General features: G+C 42.1%; 1 protein-coding gene across 2 annotated transcripts; it reads right to left on the reverse strand.

The window, feature by feature from the left end:
• Window positions 1-5,451: 5,451 nt before the first annotated feature.
• On the reverse strand, window positions 5,452-20,796 carry GLIPR1L2 (GLIPR1 like 2; the record flags this gene model as incomplete). 2 transcript variants are annotated; one of them, XM_084795707.1, is made up of 6 exons in its annotated part: window positions 20,554-20,796; window positions 14,359-14,610; window positions 12,468-12,571; window positions 11,299-11,384; window positions 6,582-6,608; window positions 5,452-6,496 (listed from the first exon to the last, which is right to left on the reverse strand). In XM_084795707.1, exons 1-6 carry the CDS (start codon window positions 20,785-20,787, stop codon window positions 6,231-6,233), a joined length of 969 nt encoding a protein of 322 aa, XP_084651833.1. In that variant the 5' UTR covers window positions 20,788-20,796. The 2 variants fall into 2 exon arrangements, with proteins under 2 accessions (XP_084651833.1, XP_084651834.1); XM_084795708.1 differs by lacking the exons at window positions 5,452-6,496; window positions 6,582-6,608 and having other exon boundaries at window positions 11,291-11,384.
• Window positions 20,797-21,360: the final 564 nt, after the last annotated feature.

The raw sequence follows: 21,360 nt of genomic DNA on the forward strand, positions 1-21,360 counted from the left end.
TTAAAACTGGTGGTGGGAGGGAGATAGAAAAGGGCTGAGGGTGAGAGATACCAGAATGCTATTGATATACATTTATAAAATTGTCCACGAATACAATAAAAAATTATACTTGAAACAACCAGCCTTCAGGGAACCCAAGCAAGGGAGCCTGGGGCCTTGCTTTTTTTTTTTTCTTTTTTTCTCCTTATCTCCAGGAACTCTGCCAGATCCTAGCTGTAAATACCGCAGGAAAATCCCTAGGCTTCTCAGGTAGAGGAGCAGTCACGTGAAATGGCCCTGAGAGCACCTTCATTTAACGAGGTCTTCTCTCAGCAGAGGCTATAGAATAAATCTAAACTCCTATACCTCAGGATCAGAACTCAGCTGGACTCACTGAGTGGAAATACCCTATTCTGAGGCCTCTTCTCCGCCAACCGCCCCCACCCCCTCCCCACCCCCAACCCCGCCACCTGCCCAAAGGCAAAGGAGGGCTGAAAAGCACTGAAGTTCACAGTCCAAAGACGTCAACCTGAGTCTATGTCCTAGGGCCACACTGCCTTTTCCCTTCCTCATCAAGGAGGACTGAAGTTCCCGGAAGCAGTCATATCTGCCTTGACACTTCTGTGTATTTTATAGTCCTCCAGAGCCCGATTTGCGTCAGAGTAGCTTTAGTCCCCTTATTAGGCATTTATCATCAACCCCTGTACTGGGCTTACAAACATCTTAGTAATTATTAGGTACACCATTTAGAATGTGTTAATTTAGCAGATGGTAAAATTCTTGTGTGTGGGTGGGGGGGGGGAGCCGGGTGTGGTGGCTCACGCCTTTGATCCTAGCACTACTCCGGAGGCAGAGGCAGGCAGATCGCTGTGAGTTCGAGGTCAGCCTGGTCTACAAAGTGAGTCCAGGACAGCCAAGGCTACCCAGAGAAACCCTGTCTCGAAAACAAAAACAAAAAACAATAACAAAAAAATTCTTGTGGAGGACATAAACAATATTCACCCTCCTTCTCAAGTCTCAAGGACAGACCAAAGTATTAGTGCCCCCAAAAGTTCACTCTTGGGGGGACTGATGAGATTATTGCGCTTCCTTATAGAGCACAGGTGACAGGGTTACTTACTAGAGTGTAGGGACTGTCCCCGCAAATGCCACACCAGAACTCTATCAAGTAAGGATGACCTTCCCATAGCTGCATGGATGGAGCGCCCCCCCTCCCCTAACAACTAGGACAAGGTTACCTCATACACCAGGTGGTCGGGAGCGACTGGATAAGCAGCTGAGTCTCCTGACCCTCCTCACCCCTCTGTGAAGAGATGCAAGCGGGTACAGCGCTACTCCTCAAAATGGCAGTTGTTTAGCCAGGAGGATAGTCCTGTGCAGTGTCCAGCCTCTCTGCCCTTTCCTCACCTTCCTTCATTTTCCTGCCCTCCTCTTCCACAAGGTTCCCAGAAGGCGGTGACATAGATGTCTGTCTGTCCTCATCTAAATCCAATGAGGGAATGAACCGTGTGCCCTTCTGTTGTGGCTTCACCTCACAGCTGTTAGCAAGTTAGGGGGTGGGGGTGTGTTTACTACAAAACAAAACGTGAGGAAAAGAATGAAAAACAGAAACAGAACATTTCCCAAATGGACACAGACTGCAGGAATAAACAATGCAGTAATAACATGGCCTTCAGTACTGAACAGAAATGTGGCAACCATAGAAGTTGCTTCTCCACAGGAACCTATGACTTCCCTGGCTATTGATTTCCAGTTCCCTGCGCTAGGTACCAGATTGATTTTCCCCCGTGTGAAGTTGTCCTTAAACCCAACCAGAACTGTGGGTCTATCCATAAGCACTTATGTGCTTGGCACTTTCAGTGTGAGGTATACGGGACCTCTTAATTCTCCCCAGCATCTTTAGTAAAAATTCAGCCACGACAAGAGCTGGCTGACAGGGAGGGGACACTTGGGGTCCAGCCCTCGCTTTGTTTCTCTAAGCCCGGCAGACAAAGCATGCAATGCCTTTAGCAAAAGAGTCTTAAACATCCAGTTCTGGAACGCAACTAACAACCAAGGTAAAAACCTGTACTGTTTCAGCGTCCTCTGTAACCAACAACCCCAAGGAAAGTAACTCGCACTGAGATTACCAGTCGTAGTCAGGGTGACTATGGCTTTGGAGAAACACTGCCAGGGACCAAACGGCCTGTGGCCAACCCCCACCCATTCAGCATCTGCAGCAAACATCCTGCTGGGCCACTCATTAGGCATGCAAGGCATCCGGCTTAGCCCTGAGAAGAGAGCGATCCGATCCTGAGATAACCACAGAGACATCCTGCTTTGCCTCACCTAGGAAAACCCCTCCCCCTGCAGATGTTCCCGGGGTTCAACCCCAGAAGATTTTGTACTTTTCCATTTACCCTCCCCGCTTACCCCGCCCTCCCTAAAGCAGGTTTTAAAAAGCCTGCCCTTACCCTCAATAAATGGCTCTTGACAAGCTACTGTTTCCTTGAGCCACGCCTCCCTCTCGCCCATATCTTTATCCACAGGTTGCGACCCCCCTCGACCCCCCAATAACTGACCAGCTGGACTGGTTATGTGGACTAGTTATGTGGACTAGTTAAAACACTGTGACCGAAAGAGACTTGAGGGGGCAAGGCTTTTACTTACGGCTCCATATCACAGTTCATCATTAAAAGAAGTCAGAGCAGGAACCCAAACAGGGCAGGAACCCAGAAGCAGGAGCTGATGCAGAGGCCACGGAGGAGTGCTGCTTCCTGGCTTAGTCCCTCAAGGCTTGCTCAGCCCAGCCCGCTTTCTTAGGGAACCCAGGGCCATCAGCCTAGTGGTAGCACCACCCACAGAGGGATGGGCCCTCCCCCATCAATCACTAGTTAAGAAAATGCCCAACAGCTGGACCTCACGAGGGTTTAGTTCCAATTGAGGTTCCCTATTCTCAGCTGACTCTAGCTTGAATCACGTTGACATAAAAAACCAGCTGGCATAGCAGTCAGTCTTCTCATGGCTTCTAGGAGCACCTGGTTTTTTTGTTTTTTGTTTTTTGTTTTTGGTTACTCCTTAGTGTTTGCAAGCGCAGGCTACTGCAAACTCTCCTCAGTTACCTTGATGGTTATCACTTGTGTCTTTCCCAACCTCACCAGGAATTCCACAGGAACACCTTTGCCCCCACACTTGCTGCCTCCAGTGCACTGGGCTGTCTCTTAACCAAGTGTCCAAATCAGTAAAATGCTCCAAGTTTAGTGTTATGCTGGCCCCATGTAAGAAGATGTTTAGACAGAGGCTGGGCAGAACAGTGATGTAAATCCTGTGCCGCCTCAAAATGAATAGTGGGAAATGTGAAGATAATCCTTGGTGAGGCACTTTAGAGTCCACTGGTCCCTGGAAATGCCAGGTTATCGAAGAAGATTTCCCTTTCTCTGTGTTAAAGGTGCGTAGGACCCAAGGAGAGCCTCCTGCTGCCTCTAGGATTCTCCCTTCCTCAGCTCCCTGACTCCTCCCATAGGGTTCCAGGGTTCGGTGTCCCAGGAGGGGGTGCCTGCTGTAAAGGACGGTATGCGAATCCCTCCACTTCTTCACTATCATCCCATTTACCTGCCAAGTCAGAGGCCAAGACCTGAGACTCCAACCTTAGATCCACTTCTGGCTGCAATTCCCCCATCGCGCCTCCAGTTTGCCCTTCTTACTGCACACAGCAGCATCCAGGCTGCCGCCTTTGCAACTGCTTGCTGATTTTTTTTTTGCCCCTGATGTGCTACTTTCAGGTCTGGTAATGCCTGCTTTTAGCCCTTTGGTTGTTATGCTAACCACATGATGTTATGCAGGGCAGACCTCACCCATCGCTAAGGTGTACCGTTCCATACCTGGAAGACTGCCACCCTGAGGTTTCCCCCAGAGACTGCTCCTGCCCAGATGGCTTGACTGTAGTGACATTTCTTACTACTCCCTGCCCTGTTCATGTCCCAAGCACTACCACTGCAAGTCTGACAGGGGTCAAGCACCACATCAAAATGTCCTCTGCAATTATCCCCCAAATCAACTTCACTGCATTTGTTGAAGGGGGAAGTGAATTCTCCCACTTAGGGACAACAGCACTGCTCTGCTCAAACTCCTCCTTAGCTTTGTCATATCCTGCCGGCTGTGCCAAGTGTTGCTAACGCTCTTTCCCAGAGGGGGACTTAAGCAATGCCTACCTCTCTTCCTTAGGTGCCAAGGACAAACCAAGGCAAAATGCCACCAAAGTTCACTTGGCGGGAGCTGATGAATTTATTGGGCTTGCTTACAGAAGGGTTACTTAGTAGTGTACGGGGACTCCCCCCAGTCCCAAGAAAAGGGTCACCACAGAAGCGTACCTTTCTTTCTCTGAGCCTAGACACGTGTTGGAGTGTTCCTTCATGAAGTCTTCTACAGACACTTGCTGGAGATTACATGGGCCGGGGGAATCTCAGTACACTCCAGAGTATCAGGATGCAGGATGGAATGCACAGTACTTTAAGGCTTGAACCAAATGTTTGCTTATTCCCCCCACGACAAATTTCCAGGCCAGGCAAGGATACTTAACTAAAGTGCATCCTTCAACTCCATACCACGGAAACAGAAAAAAAAAAAAAAAGGTTAATTCTCCCAGACATCTCTGGGTTTTGCATTGTCAATCTCATAGGCTCACTGAAGATATTAAATTCTAATTTGTTTAATAAAAAGGAAAGTTAGAAACTAAGTGTCCCAGAACAAGAGGTATAAGAGCTTGCGGGGAGCTAGAGCTGACACCCAGCACGTACTTGTGAAAGAAAATTCAAGGACGCGAGACACCAGGTGGTGACGTGAAAGGCACTACCAAGTAATTTACTATTGTGCAGGATAACCAGTGTCCTGAAGGCTATAGGACACTCTCTGAGACAAAACAAATTGGCCAAATGTGGAGATTAAGCATGGGGTCAAAAAGAATTGATAAGTCTAAATGCATCAAAGTGTACAGAGAGGAAGGTGTTGTTAATCTTGGTTTAGCTAAGCCACTCACACGTAAAAGCCAGATGTCTCGTCTCCAATGCAGAGAACAATGGCCGATCCACACAATGGCTCTGAGTATTAAACAATCATACGGAGGCTGCCACGTAGAACACAGACACACGCTAGTAACAGTCAATTCAGCCACCAGAGAGAACCATCTCACTTCCTACCCAACCCTTTTTCCTAGGATGCTGGGTAGAAGTGGATAACTTTATAACAGAAAACACATCAATTTCTACAATTTAGATCTTCTGAAAAACAAAGGAAACGAAGCCAACAATAGAATCCTAGAAACTTAGGTCAAAGAAGGTAGTCTAGGCTGGTAGTTCTTTTGTTTGTTTGTTGTTGTTTTTGTGTAATTATCATTTGCCTGACTACAGGACAAGCTTTTAATGTAATGCTAATCATATAAAAAATGACTACAATGGATAAGAACAGATTTGATGACATTTTATATTTTTTGCCAGGCTAAAATTTTATTCAATTAATTTATTAATGTTAACATTCATATGAAAACTTATTTTTCCCACAAGTGTGTAAAGTTCTACTAAACATACTGCGTAATTATAAGTAATAACTTGAAATGTGCTTTTTATATAAATGTGGAAGCAGCTATAACGCTCATTTACAATGAATTACTTTTGCATTTATTGAACCTACATGACAAAATTTTCAGAAAGTTTTTGATGAACTACTGACCATGAAGTGAAAATTATACATTTTTCTTCTGATCGGTGGGACTAGTATCAAGTAAACTACTTCACAAATACATATAAATACAGACAATATCTGATGTGTTGATATCACATGGAAAATACAACTAGTCACTATAATAGTAATATTAAAAACAAGCTAATGTCTATCAAATGGGTATTCTAAACTTGGAATGGTCCTAAGCAATTGCTTGAACAATTTCATCTAACTTAACACTTCAGATAATTATAACTCATATAAAAATTCTACACAGAAAAATAGACCGTAAATATTCCCTCTTTTTATCAGATACCATAATGAAATCTTAAGACAATTTTTGTTGGTGGTGCTGTTCCTATTATCTGCTCTCTATGTCTTTTAAGAGCTTAAATATTTTCATTACAATAAAAGCTTTTTTATTCCTATTCACAGTTTTGTTTTCTAATTTAAGTTTGTTAAATAAGTATAGAAAAAATAAAAAATATTATAATTGAGGGTTATATAGCATTCCATTTTTCAACGTTTTGGGATTTCTTTTTCTATTGGGCTTTGGCTTATCTTGGGTTATCTTCTTTGTCTTCTTCTTCATCCATCTCCGTTTCCTCATCTTCAGTTTTCTCTTCCTCCTCTGCTGAAAACCTTTTACTCTCATATAGCATCTGTTTTTCCTCTAAGATATCTGGGAATCGAGACTGTATTATCAGAACGATGACGACACATAGCGCAAAAGATGCTATTCTCAGTAAAAAGATAAATAAGCACATCGGGTCACACACAAGCGGGCGGGGTGTTTCCCAAGGTGGGTACCAGAAGTGGTAATCTGTAAGTGAAGAAGCAATTGAAGAAAGCTATATTTCACATAAAATGGTAAACTTGTTTAACAAATAAAAGACAACAATACATACATGTGGCTTGGTCACGATCTGCATTACCTAGAAAGAAAAATAAAGACTATTAAATATACACATTCTTTTTTCTACTTCTATAAGAATTTTCCCAAAGGTAATGCCACCATCCTTCGTGTTCACAGAATCTAAGGAAGCAGTTCTCAGTCTGTGGGCTGCGACTTGTTTGGGGTCGCCTATCAGATAGCCTGCATATCAGATACCTACATTACAACTCATAGCAGTAGCAAAATTACAGTTATAAAGTAGCAACAAAATACTTTTATGGCTGTGGGCCACCACCGTAAAGGAATTTTAGGCCAGCCACATGGCTGCTCTGGCAAGGGACTACACTCAAAGACCTGCTAGGTCTGTGTGCTCCAGCTGGAATGCAGACACGCCCTGGATTACGGTATGACCTGGCTGGAATTCAAACATGCCCTCAGTACACACTTTAACCCCTCACAATGAAGGTAAGGTTAGTTTGTAGAAGGAAGCAGCCATTTTGAAAGGACCAGCTAACTGTGGGCGTGGAAGGGGGTAGGGGGCAGACAAAGTGACAAGTCAGAGAAAATTGACAGAACGAGTCAGAGATAGGATACACCCAACTTTCAGAAGAGCATCGTGGGAAAGAGAGGCTACTTTAGAGCAGAGAGAGAGAGAGAGAGAGAGAGAGAGAGAGAGAGAGAGAGAGAGAGAGAGAGAGAGAGAGAGAGAGAGAGAGAGAGAGAGAAGGGGTGCGTATGTATGACAGTTTAACAGACAGGTTGCCGAGAGAACAAGCTAAACCCAGGTGAAGACAGAACAAGCCAGGGAACGAGATGGAACCAGAAGATTACAACAGGTTGCCAAGGTTGTCGGGAGGCCAAGCAACAATCCAGGCAGAAGCAAGGAAGCTGGACTGAATCAGTCAGCTTGGAAGATTAGACCGCATGGGAGTTAGAAGCTTCCGGGCCTGGGTCTAGGGAGAGTTAGACCAGAGAAAGAAGTGCTCTGGGCTCGTTCTAAGGTGTGTATTCACACAGGTTGGGCGCGACTCTCATGCCTTCATCAGAGGAAATAAAAGACTACATAGCACGGCGTGAGGAGCTATATTAAAGGGTCACAGCATTTGGAAGACTGAGAAGCACTGCTCTGAGGCATGACGGTCTTTGATGTCCTGCTCCAGCTGGTAGCCTCGCATCAGTACCCAATACTTTTCTTTAGTAAAAGTCAGCCTGGCTGGCTAGAGAAATGTAAAGCTAAGCAGATGTGAATTCTAGTGCTGATGGCGTCTCCAAAGCACTGTGTCACCTTAGCTGAGTCCGTCACTTCTACACTCTAGCGATCCCTCCCACTCTCGCAAAGGGGAGCGCCATCTTTCTCCACTTGTACCGCTCCAATTTACTACGGACTTACTCATTTCTCACCTAATTCTTATGCTTCATTGAGGTTCGTTTTCATTTCGGGGACAGCAAGGTTAAGCCTGCCACCTGGGTTTCACTGGTTTTATTTATTTATTTTTTTCAATGAGATAATTACATTTGAAAGTAGACAATCCTTATTTGCTTAACTGGGTGGAGAGGGTCAGACAATCCCTTTTCTCCTTTTATTGAAAATAGATTCTTTTCTCACATAATAACCAGGGTACTGTCTCTCCCCCCTCCAGCCCCTCCCCAGTCTCCCCCCCCTTCCTTCCCACCTTCCCTCCCACCTGGATCCACTTCCTTTCCAAGCTAATCATTTTGGACTTCCACTAAGAGGATAAGTGAGTAGACATGTATGGGAAACACAACTCTGTTGTGGGTTCTGTCTTGCATTATCTCTTTGGTGAAACTTAGAATTTATTTGTTAGGGTCTTTGGAGACGGAACTGAACTCTGTTGTACCTTTGATGTCACTCTAGTGTTTTGTACTTTATTCTTTATGTGCTGAGCCCTTCTCTCTTGCTGATGCATGTGTATTTATTGATCCTTAAGTAGAAGCAGGACTGTCCCAGAGCACTCTTTTTCAGCATGTTTCTTTACTTATCACCAGTAGTTTTTGCTTATTACATTGTTCATCTATATTTGTTTATCTGCATTTGAAGAAAAGATTTATGTATGTTTATATATGATATATGTGCATGCACGCATGCGCATGCCTGTGGGAGACTAGGTGTTGTGTCTCATGAGCTACCTGTCCACTGAGTCTTCTCTGCCGCCCATGTCTGTCAGCTTTTAAGCCTTATTTTTGGCCCCTGGATATAAAGGATATGAAAATATGAGCCTATATCTTTCTTCTCCCATTTTATTAATTACATAATTTTTATATTTTATTATTTTCCATAATTTCATATATGTATGCTATGTGTTAATTAGATTTTTTCTTCTATCATTTATTTATCATCTATCTATCTATCTATCTATCTATCTATCTTTTTTTGGTTTTCAAAACATGGTTTCTCTGTTTAACAGTCATGTCTGTTGTTGAACTCACTTTGTTGACCAGGCTGGACTTGAACACATGGAGATCCATCCGCCTCTGCCTCCTGAGTGCTGGAACTAAAGGCATGCACCCCATGCCTGGCTAAATTATGTCATTGTTTATCTTGCTAAAATTTCTTGTTACATTTTGCTTGGTGGCAGAGGAATTTTAATCCAGCAACATGGCTACTCTGGCAAGGGATCACATTCAAAGATCTTCTAGGTCTGTGTTATCTAGCTGTGATGACACATCTGTAATCCCCCTGGCTGGAATACAGACACACCTTTAGTACACACCTTTAATCCCACACACTGAAGGTAAAGTGACCTTGTAGAAGGAAGCAGTCAAGTTTGAAAGTGACATCTAATTGAGGTGCAGACAAAGTGATGGATCAGAGAAAGATTTGAACGAAGGAGTCAGAGATAGGACACATAAAACTCACACAAGAACAGACAGGAAACTGAGGCATCTTAAGAGCAGCCTCGCGTGAGTCAGGAGGGAGGAGAACAGGTGCAGTTCAGTTGAGTCCAGTGAGTGCAGTTGAGCTGAGTTCATGCAGTTTGTGCAGTTCAATCCAGTTCTGGTCTGTCAGCTGAGTTCCGTCAGTGCAATGGCGTCGAGTTTGGTAGAGTTCAATTTAGAGGCAGTTTTTACTATGACAGTTTTACACAGACAGGTTATAGAGAGGACAAGGTAGGCACAGGTGAAAGCTTCTGCCAGGAGCCAGAGAGGGCAAAGGAGCCAGAAGATTAGAATAAATTGCCAGAGTTTAGTTTGAGGTCAACCAAAGCAATTCAGCGAGAAGCTGAGAGAAGCCTGTTTGAATCAGGCAGCTCGGCTAGGAGTTTGGGCCAGAGCAGCTGAGTCGAACCAGCCGGCCAGAGAGAACTAGAAAACGTGAGCTCATTCAGCCTCCAAGACAACAATTGCATCTGGTGATAAAAGTTACTTTTACACTTGGTAATAATAGTGTTTGCATTATCTTTTCAGTCTATTAATTAGGATGTGATTCTTAAAAATGTCTTTCATTTCAGTTTTTTCCCTTCCCATTTTTTTGGTGAAAGTCATCTTCACGAGTTTGTTCGAAAAGTATTCATGTGAACTACGTATCAACAATTCCTGCATGCTCCCCCCAAAAAGAACCGTTCGTCTAGAATACAAAGTTTGGCTTCAATTCCTTTAAATATATTGAGAGTTGAAAAATAAAAGCATCCCCGTGATATGTTCAAGGCATGTATGGCATACCTACAGCTGTGGGCTGCAGAGGAAGGGCCAGGGTAGCTCTGTGTTCCAGCTGAAGGGGCCAATTACTGATTCTAATTAGAATGAAACATTAACTATGTACGTAGTTATTGGTGAATGACGGACTGAAAGTCCCATATAGAGCAGTATCAGGCATTGTAGATGAGCTGAACAGAACATAAAGAAGATTTTAAAATCCAAAGAAAATCAGAGAAAAGGAAATAGGAAAAGCAAATAAGCAGAAAACAAAGCGGAAGACTTAAGCATAAGCACCCGAGTCACCACGTTCCTCATTGGCAGTCTGAGCACGCTATACAGCAGCAGGCTCCTTGGATTGTGATTCAGGAGAACTGAAGTACGGCAAAATGAACATGCACTCAACACAAAGTGCCACACGGAAACGGTCCCCCAGTGGTTTTTAGTTACACTCAACACAAAGTGCCACACGGTTTTTAGCTAGTGTGTTTTTTTTTTCTAATTTTTTTGTTTTCCCACAAAAGTAAAATGTGCTTGGAGTTTATTTCTCATGGCATTCTTCCAAATGCTGTATATTCCAGCTGTAGTTATGGCTTTGGACTATAAGTTCTTATATTTGGAAGAAGTAAAAGAAAAATCAATTGGATATACTTCTATATTTTTCTCTGAATACTTACTACTAAGTATTACTAAGATAATACTAAGTATTATCTCCCCAGGGATGGAGAAAAAAAAGAAAAGATTTCTTAAATACTCCTTTTTCTTTTTATGGGTATGTTGGGTACGTTCTTTGCTTTAAAGAAGTCATTGTCAAACTGGGCGCTATTTAGGGAGTTGGCTGTGAAGCTCTTTCACAGAATAACTGTTAGTTCTTTTTTTTCTTAATTTGCAATCCTTTATTTTCTTAGGTGAGTGTTAGGGCCCTGGAGAGCAGAGAAGGCTTTGCAGGGTGTAAACACCTACAGGCGACACTGCTTTGATAGTACAGTGACAGCATCAGAGTCAGAGTCAGTAAGCTGTGAGTCAAGCGCTCTGCTCTCTTCCTGTCCGATGTCTTACAGGTTTATTTCACTTACTGCATAGGAAGTCTGTGCATTTGTCTTTAGCGCTACACCGAGTACATGACGGCCCTGCTTGATAAGGCCTCCTTGTCAGGGTTCCTCTAGAAAAAAGCAGGGAGTAAGGAGAGAATCAGTTTTTATGTTACACAGTGTGAATTAAATGTATGTTAGTTATATTGTTAATTTATGTTAAACACTGTTGTTTCCACGTTTAACTATTTTAAGATGGTTCAGTTAAGAAAATTCATTTATTTTCTCTTACCTAGGGGAAAACAACCAGTAAACAATGAGATTGATCCATACACCTTCCTTCCTTCCTTCCTTCCTTCCTTCCTTCCTTCCTTCCTTCTTCCCTCCCCCTCTCTCTCCCTCCCTCCCTCCCCCTCTCCCTCCCTTGCTTCTTGCTTTTCTCTTTTTTTCCTCTTTGCCCTCCCTAGTTTAGTCCAGATAGTATTCTCTGATGTTAGGAGGCAGTCAAGTCTTTGTTTCTATTTAAGATATTGGCTAGAATATTTCCCACCTATTTGGAAGTTATAGTCATGTTACTAATAGTGTTATGTGACTTAGGACTTCCAGCAGGCCATTAGAGTGTAGTTAGTTGCCGTAAGTGACAGATGCTCAAGTACAAAGAAAATAATCACATGGTGCATAAGTAGAGAGAACTCAAGCTCCCAGTGGGTAGACTGACTCGAAGACTTTCAAAGTGCTTTTCTGGCTCTGATGTTAATGGATTCTTGTATGGCTTACATTAGTCCAAACAGCCATCTTGTGGCTAGTTCCAGTGTACTTCATGTCACAAGACGGATGTATTTCTAAAACATTCTTACTACATAAATTTCAAAATAGCTTAGGTTTTAAAACTTGTATTAGAAATCTGAGAATACACTACTTTGGAAAATAACTGAAGGCCTGGAGCAGCTCCTCTATTATTATAACTAGTCAATGCCAACTTCTTCCCTATGCGTTGTAACCATTAGAGAGCTTGTAAGTAAAGCAAATTTACTCAAAGTGTGACTGACCCCATATGAAATTTAAAATATGCCATTATGAAGTAATTTATTAATAGCATGTATTTAAAGCTTTTAGAGTTAGGAAAGATTTCAAAAACATTACAAGTTAGGAAAACTTAAAGTTGGAGTATTCTCATTTTATTTAATATATTTTGCTGCTTTAAAATCACTCACCCTGGCGCATAGTTGCATATGAAAAGTGCTGCATATCTGATATTTCCAACGCTTGAACACGGAGTTACAGCACAACCAACTTTGTAGGAGCTGTCCCAAACAAGCTGAAAGCAGGTCAAAGGTCAAGCTTATTCAGAAGGGTTATAAATACTGCATTCCATTCAGACAGAATCTTTAAGCAAGAAATTCAGGGACTATCAAAAACCGTCTCAGACATAGGTAGGGCCCTGCCATGAATTTAGGAAGCATTTCCAGAGCTCTGTGTAGGTGAAGACTGCCATAGGGTCACATCCTAGGAAGCAGCTGAAGAGCCTGACTCAGCACAATGCTCTCAGCCCGTGCAAGTCACACCTGAAAAGGTGATTAGATTAGAAGGTTTTAGGAAGGAAAATTAGAGAGAGAAGAGGAAAAGTGGAGGTTTCTAGTGGAAGGGAGAAAAGAGGAATAACAGGGCTACAGACGGGAAACAAGCAAGATAACAGTGTAAACGAAGGCACCAGCGGCTCTCTTTCCTTTTATAGGGGACGTTGGATCAGGAAATGAAACAAAGTATTGGCCTTTTCATTAGAAAAGACCAAGAAGAGATCTGCTCTCTATAACAGAAAAAACAGACCCTGAATTGAGGGGTGGGGGTGGGGAGACCACCAGGAGTAAAGAGAGGCACTTCAGAAATTCTCTTTGTGATCTCAATGTTAGTAACTAGTAAAGAATAGATACAAAACTCCGGCCAGGAAGTGGTGGTGCACACCTTTAATCCCAGCACTCAGGAGGCAAAGGTGGGCGGATTTCTGTGAGTTTGAGGTCAACCTGGTCTACAGAGCAAGTTCCAGGACAGTCAGAACTATATAAAAGAAACTCTGTCTTGGAGAAAAACAAAATGACAACAGAAATCTGAGGGTAGATCAACCTGCCTAGTAACATGGGTAAGGCTCTGGGGCCAGTTCCTACGCCTGCAAAAACAGCAAAATAAAATAGAGTTGAAGCAAAGTCTAGCCCGTCCAATATAGGGAACAAGTATGGCTTGCTGGCTTGAATTACAGAGCAGAAAACAGTGCAGCAACAGGAAAAGGATTAAAGTTCTATGAAGAAGTTTAGCCTTCCTATCAGTAAGGAAGAAGGAGAGACTGATTAAAAAAAAAAAAGAACTGATCAAAAACTCTTTAAACAAATCATTTGCTAGAAAAAACAGAGTAGAATTAAAGCAATGAATACATTTCAAAATTATGTTTTACAGGAAATATAAGCTGACCGAAGGGGGAAAAAAAAAACCAAGTAATGTTTTTCTAAACTCAACCTCACTCAAAATCTCTTTGATGCCTGATGTAAATATTTATTGAAGAAATTAAGTAGGGTCATATTGCTTTGAGACTATGTGGATAGGAAGACAAAGATCTCTGTTTTTGGTATAGTATGAGCTATTGAAGTTACGATGTGAAATAATAAAGGTGAGCACACAAAATAAAAGGTGGCTGATTTCCTGGAGGGGAAGGTGGGCCTTGGAGTGCTGGCGTGAGTCTTGGAAATAACACTAGAAGTTGACGCATTAGCCACATAGTCTGCTTCCTGGTCTGTGGGGAATTAGGATGCCTTTCAAGTTTGCTCCCAGTCCATGACTTGTAAGGCATTTCCTGTAAAAGAGCCTTTTCGACATTTTTCCGGTGCACTAGTTTCAGAACAGCCCCCTTGGTCTTGAGGTATGCAGACGACGGCTATTTCTTGTATGATTCACATAATGGATGCGATGGTGGATGTTTAAAGGCTCAGAGGAGATTAAATTTTTATTTTATTTTATTGAGGGAGTAATTTTATCACTTGAGCTTATACATTTAAAACAGAATAGGTAAAGCAATTAAGTCTACTAATTTAATAATCATATTTAAAAATCAGATACCTGAATATAGTGAGAACAGTCATCATCATCAACGCAAGTGTCATTTTGAAAATTATAACTTTTCCTTTCTTCATGCCAACTTGTGATAGCACCACGTGTAGTAAATTCATTTTCAGGACCAACCCACATGTTTTCACCAATACCGTTAAATATGGGATGGGCTTCATGCACTTTATCTAAATGAGTGTTACGTTGATACAAACACTTTTTCCCCCAGGCTCTAGCAGTACGTGATAAAGCTACATCCCAAGTCTGAAAATAAACACACACAAAACAGAGAGAACAAAATAATTAAAAACGATGTCTTAGTGCTACACTTGATTCTCCTGGTGTTTACTCTCTTAGGGAGAGCTAGACCTGCTTTGTATTATTAGTTCTTTCTGAGCAATATTTGTAGGTAAAACTTTTTTCACATCATCAAAGACAACTACTTCTTAGGACAAAAGCTGACTGTTTGTACCTGACACATTCAAGGGGAAGAGTAACGAATCCTTGAAGTACTGGCTTATATAGCTTTACAGCAGTTAACACAAAGACTCCCAGCTGGCCAAAGCACAGGGAATAGATGACTGTGTAGCGCTCAGTGCCAAATACAGCATCAGTACCATACCTTCCCACTCCTAAGACTCAGCAACACAAAGATGCTAAGAGCCAGAGATGGAGAAAGACTGCTGTGGAATAATATCTCCTGGACATGCTAGTATCTTTGTAGTGATAAACTCATAGCAGATGGGATTGGTAGCACAACACACACACACACACACACACACACACACACACACACACACGAGATCCACCCAGCCAACACCGCAGCACAAAGAAAGGAGAGGTTCATGAGCCCCCACACCTAATTGAGGAGCCACTGGCAGTCACTGGCCACAGAGGTTGGGAAAGTCAGTTTTCTGAAGTGAGGTTGCTCACAGTAAGTTGCCCCTGCTTTGGTAGGTGACTCCCTATATACTTGGGCTAATTTAATCCAGTGGATTAGAAGAAAGAGGAGGGGATCGTTGGGAAGAAAAGAGGAATGTGTGTGTGTGTGTGTGTGTGTGTGTGTGTGTGCGCATGTGTGCATGTGTATGTGTGCGTGTGTGTGTGTGTGTGTGTGTGCGCGCGTGTGCATGTGTATGTGTGCGTGCCTGTGTGTGTGTGTGTGTGTGTGTGTGTGTGTGTGTATGTGTGCATGTATGTGTGTGTATTTCCCAAGAGGAGTTTGAGGGAAGAAGGGGTGGATTTAAGTACATTGTGTTCATGTATGAAATTACCAGAGAACACATTTTAAAGTTTGCTTATTACATTTTTCTTTCTATACACATCTTTGATTTCATGAGTGCTTTCTATCTATCTATCTATGTCCAGTAACATTTAGAAATAGGATCAGCAGGTCAAGGGGGTAATAAGCCTGTCAATTAGGTGTTAGATTCCTCTCTAATCAAATTGTGTTATTTTGTTCTCATATAAAGTGACAAAAGTTGCCATAAGCAGATAAAAATGAAACACACGAGAAAACAATTACAATCCATACCACAAAATAAGGAATACTTTTCCAAATAAAAAAGTGAAATGAATATTTAAAAAGCACTAAAAGAGTTTTAAGAAATAGGTAAAGGACAATTAACAGACATTTATTTACAAAAAATAACGGACCTTACTCATGGCGAAAGAATAAAATTAAAACCACTCTCAGAAACTGTCTCACGCCTGAAACCCCAAAAGTGTAGCAACATTTTTCCTGCACAGTCTCCAGAGCATCACTGGCTGAGCTGCAGTTTATACTGTTGTATGCATGAAGCCACATCACGTTTCCACTGCGGTACCAGCTAAAAATACCATCAAAAGACGGAGACAAAAGAAGCCACTGGAAAGCAACTCCATGGCACTGAATCAGAATAGAAAATACAGAGAAAAGGGAAATATAATTGAAAGAGAAGAGCTATGGATAAAGAGAAAGTCAGACATATCCTCTGTACGATGAAGGTGTGACTAAGCCGTGGTAGAGGCAGCTTTCCCTGGTGAAGAATTTCAGGTTCACCGATAGACATAAACACACAGATTCAAACAGAACAGGGTCTGGGGAGGACAGCAACAAACACATACGTAGAAGCAGCTCAAACTACAGAGCAGCGAGGGAAAGAACAAACAGTAATCCCAAGGGGCCTCACACCAGTGCGTCTCAGAATCGTCGAGACGACTTTATTTTAGAATACAGACCACTGCACTCTTAACCTGGCTTCTGGATTCAGGAGAATCAGGGGCGGGGCCTGAAAGCTTTGATTTCTACCCAGTTCACTGGCAGTTGCAATGTTTTAGTCTAGGGCCTTATACTTCAGCCATCTGTTAGGCTGGCGAATAGTTGGAGAGTCAAAAGGCAACAGAGGAAACAGTGCTGGGGGCAGAGACGGGGACTTCTGGGGCTTTCTAGCAGAATAAACTTTGAGCTCAGTGAGAGATGCTGCTGTCTCAATACATTAGGGCTGAGAGAGCATCAGAGGAGGGCACTGGATGACCTCATTTGGCCTTTCTATACACGCAAATAAATGCATACACACACACATACACACACACACACCTGCACATATATATACAAACATGCAAATAACACATGAAGGTTATCTTGGAAATAGAAATATGAAACTTATTATTCATACTCTGATTGAGAGAACTATTAAAGGCTGAATTTTAAGTGCAAGGAAATTTAGAAATGATTTGAGTAAAATAGGATGCCACAAAATTAGCATGTGCCACTACGTGCATTTCTATACATTAACAATCTGAATGGAAAAATTAGGCAAATAATTCCACCATGATAACATCAAAAAAAAAAAAAACCTTATTCAAACTGGCCTTTTTTTTTTTTTAAACTACAGAATGTTGTTAAAGAAAATCAAAGAAGACACTTGATTAGTGTTTGGTATCTATGGCCAGGAACTGGGGGACAATATTAAAATGCCATCACCATACAAAATATTCAGTAAAGCAGTGTGACTCCCACCAGAAGCAATTCTGATAGACTCTTAAGGGACATTAAATATAATAATAATAATAATAATAATAATAATAATAATAATAATAATAATAATAATATCATCATCATCATTATTATTATTATAATAAAAGTCTTAGAAAGAAAACAAACCCAGAGGGCTTGTCAGACTATACAATAAGATAAAAAACTCAGAAATAAATTCCTGCACACACAGGAAACAGGCTGCCACGACTACTTAATTGACAAACACTGGTACTTTAAACCATGCTTTGGGAAAACTGGATATCCACACACAAAAGAATAAAAGTAGACCCTTATATTATACCGTATCAAAAAATTAGACACAAATAGTTCAAAGACCTAATTGGAAGACCTAAAATTATGTTTTCTCCCCAGAAAATGTAGAGGACTGACAGGCAACCCACACAAGGAGAGGAAGCATCTGTACCCTCGCCTCTCTGCTACACAGCTCCCTGCTGTCCTCCCTGCTCTGCCATTTCTTCACACAGTTCTAGTCTACTTCCTCCTCCCCCTCCTCCCCCTCCCCCCTCCTCCTCCCCCTCCTCCCCCTCCTCCCCCTCCCCCCTCTTTCCCCCTTCTCCCCCTCCCCCTTTCTGGTTGAGGAGGATAAAGGAAAGCATTGGAAAGGAAAAAAGAAGAAGAAGAAGAAGAAGAAGAAGAAGAAGAAGAGGAGGAGGAGGAGGAGGAGGAGAAGGAGGAGGAGGAAGAAAGAAAGAAAGAAAATACTAATAAAACTCACACCAACTTTAATTAAGAAACAAGTAAATTTAGAGTCAAGCCTTAAGCTACACCTAGAATGTATCATCTCAAATGTTAAATTATATGGTGTGAGTGCACAAGTCTGAGGTTTTGTATTCTTTTAATTGAAATATTCTCTGTTTCAGAGATCACAAGTAGAGCTCACGCCAGAAATGACTGTTTACTCATCTTCGCTTGTTTGTTTGAGACAGGGTTTCTCTGTGTAGCCATGGCTGTCCTGGACTCACTTTGTAGACCAGGCTGGCCTCGAACTCACAGAGATCCACTTGCCTCTGCCTCCCATGTGTTTACTCATTTTTAAGAGGAAGGACAATTCGAATTTGGTGAAGCAGCAATAAGGAGTAGAAAATACAAACCACTGGCTGGGAAAAAGATACCTTCAGCAAATAGAACAAAGTGAGAGAATACTGACTACACAAGACATAGGGAACTGAACAAGAAACAGAAGACTAATCCAGTCAGCATTTCAAAAATTAGCACGAGGCCCTACAAGATGGCTCTGCTGGTGGAGATGACCTGACTACTTGAGTTCTAGCTTTGGAGGCCACTGGGCAGGACAGAACCAACTCTGTAAGTGGTGCTCTGACATGCACATGCTTGTCATGGCTGCTCTTGTGTGTGTGTGTGTGTGTGTGTGTGTGTGTGTGTGTGTGTGTTTGCATGTACACACATCCAAAATTTTTAAAAATGTAATAAGAATTTTAAAAATTAACATTAAAACAAAATCTCATTTTGTGATTAATTTAGCAAATGATTGAAAATACCCAAGCCAGTGAAAATGTGGAAATATGACACTGCTATTTGCTGAATACGCCATAGTCTTTGACAATAGTAACTGCTACATTTCAATTCTTTTTTAAACATCATACCTTTAATGTCCTACTCTAGAACTGTTTATGAGGAGACAAATGCTCAAGACAGGAAAGATATGTTTCTAGGGACAGCAGTCTAAGTAATTTACAACGCAAATTGAAAGTGCTTAATTGGCTAATAAGGAAAGTTATTTACTTGCTGGATTTTTGCAGTCATTTTTAAATGACAATCATAAAATCAGGATTTTTTTTAAAAAAAATGACAATCATGAAATCCCTGTATCAATAGAGAAATAGTCGATGTCAAGTGAAAACAGAAAAAAAAATATAGTGGTGAGAGTTAAGACTTTCAAAGAGAAAAATGAGGGTTTGTACTAGGGTGAAGGGGTCTCAAGATCCTCCCTCCAGACTCCCCTTGACTTCTCAATCCCTGTGACTTCAATAAAAGGAATTCAAAGACAGCCAGTTTGTAGCACAGAAGAGAGGGAGAGCTGATGCCTGTGTTCAAGGGGCAGGCAAAAGCCAGAGGAACCATTGTGCCAATCTACCTGTAGGCAGGCTTTATTTACTCTAGTCTGTAGAACCAACAGCTTTCCTAAGGGGTATTTTCCTCCCAGATGTAGGCCCATTGAAACGGAAAGTGGGGAGTCACATAGGCTCCTTCCTTTGCCATCATGTGTCTTCTTGGAATTAAGTTTAGATAACTAATCAATGACCTTTGGGCAGTTCAGGAGTATACATGAAAGGGCATTCCTCTCACAAGTAGTTAAGAGTCCTGCAGTCCTTGGCTTTAGAAGCTGCTGGTTTTGTGCAATCTCCCAGCCCCAGTGCCTTCTGTTCCTGGTAATGTTCAACTAGCTACCTAACAAAGGGGCTAAGACAAACCCTTGGGAGCAAAATTCAACGCAGGCATAAAAACAAACAAAACTCTGAAAAACAAAACAAAACAACCACCACAACAAAACAGAAAGAAAAAAACTCTTAATAATCAAGTTTTTTTTAAGAGGCAGAATTAATGTGAAAACATTTACAACGGAAAAAAATTAGTATTTTAAACAAAATAGAATCGGACCCCAAGCGTCTCACTTTCTACTAATTCACATTCAAGGATTCTCTCTTTGCTCAGTATTGTTCCTTGATTGATCATGGATAAGGTAGCATCGATTCTTTTTTTTTTTTTTTTTTTTTTGGTTTTTCGATTCTTAATGTTTGAAAAAAAATTAATGGGCTGGAGAGATGGCTCAGCGGTTAGGAGCATTGACTGTTCTTCCAGAGGACCCAGGTTCAATTCCCAGCACCCACATGGCAGCTCACAACTGTCTGTAACTCCAAAATCTGACACCCGTAGACATATAATGCACACAAAATAAAATAATTTAAAAATATTTGTTTAAAGAAATTAAAAAACAGTTGCATTAAAATAAAATTTCTAAGTTGGCATCCCTTAAAAATTTGTACCCCCGGGGACAACCTCAACTTCTTCCGCACTTGGTCCTATGCAAAACCACGGAACTGATCAGTATCAGAGAGGCAGCGGTTACATATGTTATTTAAAAATTTTTCTCTTTGGAGATGTGGCCTAGGCGGTGGGAGGTCTGGGCAACAGCTTTCCGGCCTCACCATGAAGCGCAGGTTAGCCCCTGCAGGGAAGACGGAGCCTCGGAGACTATTATGGAGAGTCACATACTCATTGATAAAGTCTACATCCTCTTCCTGCGGCAGAACTTTGGCGTATAAACCACAGCCCATCAGTAGAAGCCACAGCTCACACAGACACAGCTTCATTACACCCCCTAGTGTCAGGGGACGCGACTGAGCACACCGCACCGTGGGAAGAGGCAGACGAGCCTTCATGGTCACCCACCGAGGACAAGCCAGTGCACATGCGCCAGCCGTCCCCACCCCACCCCTTCCTGTCTACGGGTCGGCAGAGGCCCCCTAAGTGGGAACACATGGAGGGACGAGAAGTGGGCCGCGAGGAGAAATACATGATTAATGTCCGCTGAGAGACCAAAGGCAGGCTGCTTTTTCTCAAGGCTAACCGAGCGCCATCTAGAGTCGATTCCTGACACTGAAGGGCGTGGCATCATTTATGGATCAAGCATCAGTTCGCTGTACAAGTGTTGAAGGATTAACAAATCTGAGAAACCGGGCAAGGGGGAATCATCTGGCTCACTTTTGTTTTTTTTCTATCTATTGAGTCGTGAGAGTTATTATTGCTCTCTCTGTTAGGGACAGAACATTCTCTTTAAGATTTATTCACAAATATCTAAGTGTTGTTAAAAATTATCTTCGATTCGTTTAATGAAAAGCAGTTGACTATACAAGATGCTTTGAGTTGTGCATTCTAATGCTTATGTGAGGCAGCACATTAAATGGCTGAGGAGGACCAGTGGTCAAGACCTAGCCCTTCTTCTCAAATGTCAA

This window comes from Acomys minous, assembly GCF_964271855.1.
Source record: "Acomys minous genome assembly, chromosome: 9".
Taxonomy (NCBI): Eukaryota; Metazoa; Chordata; class Mammalia; order Rodentia; family Muridae; genus Acomys; species Acomys minous.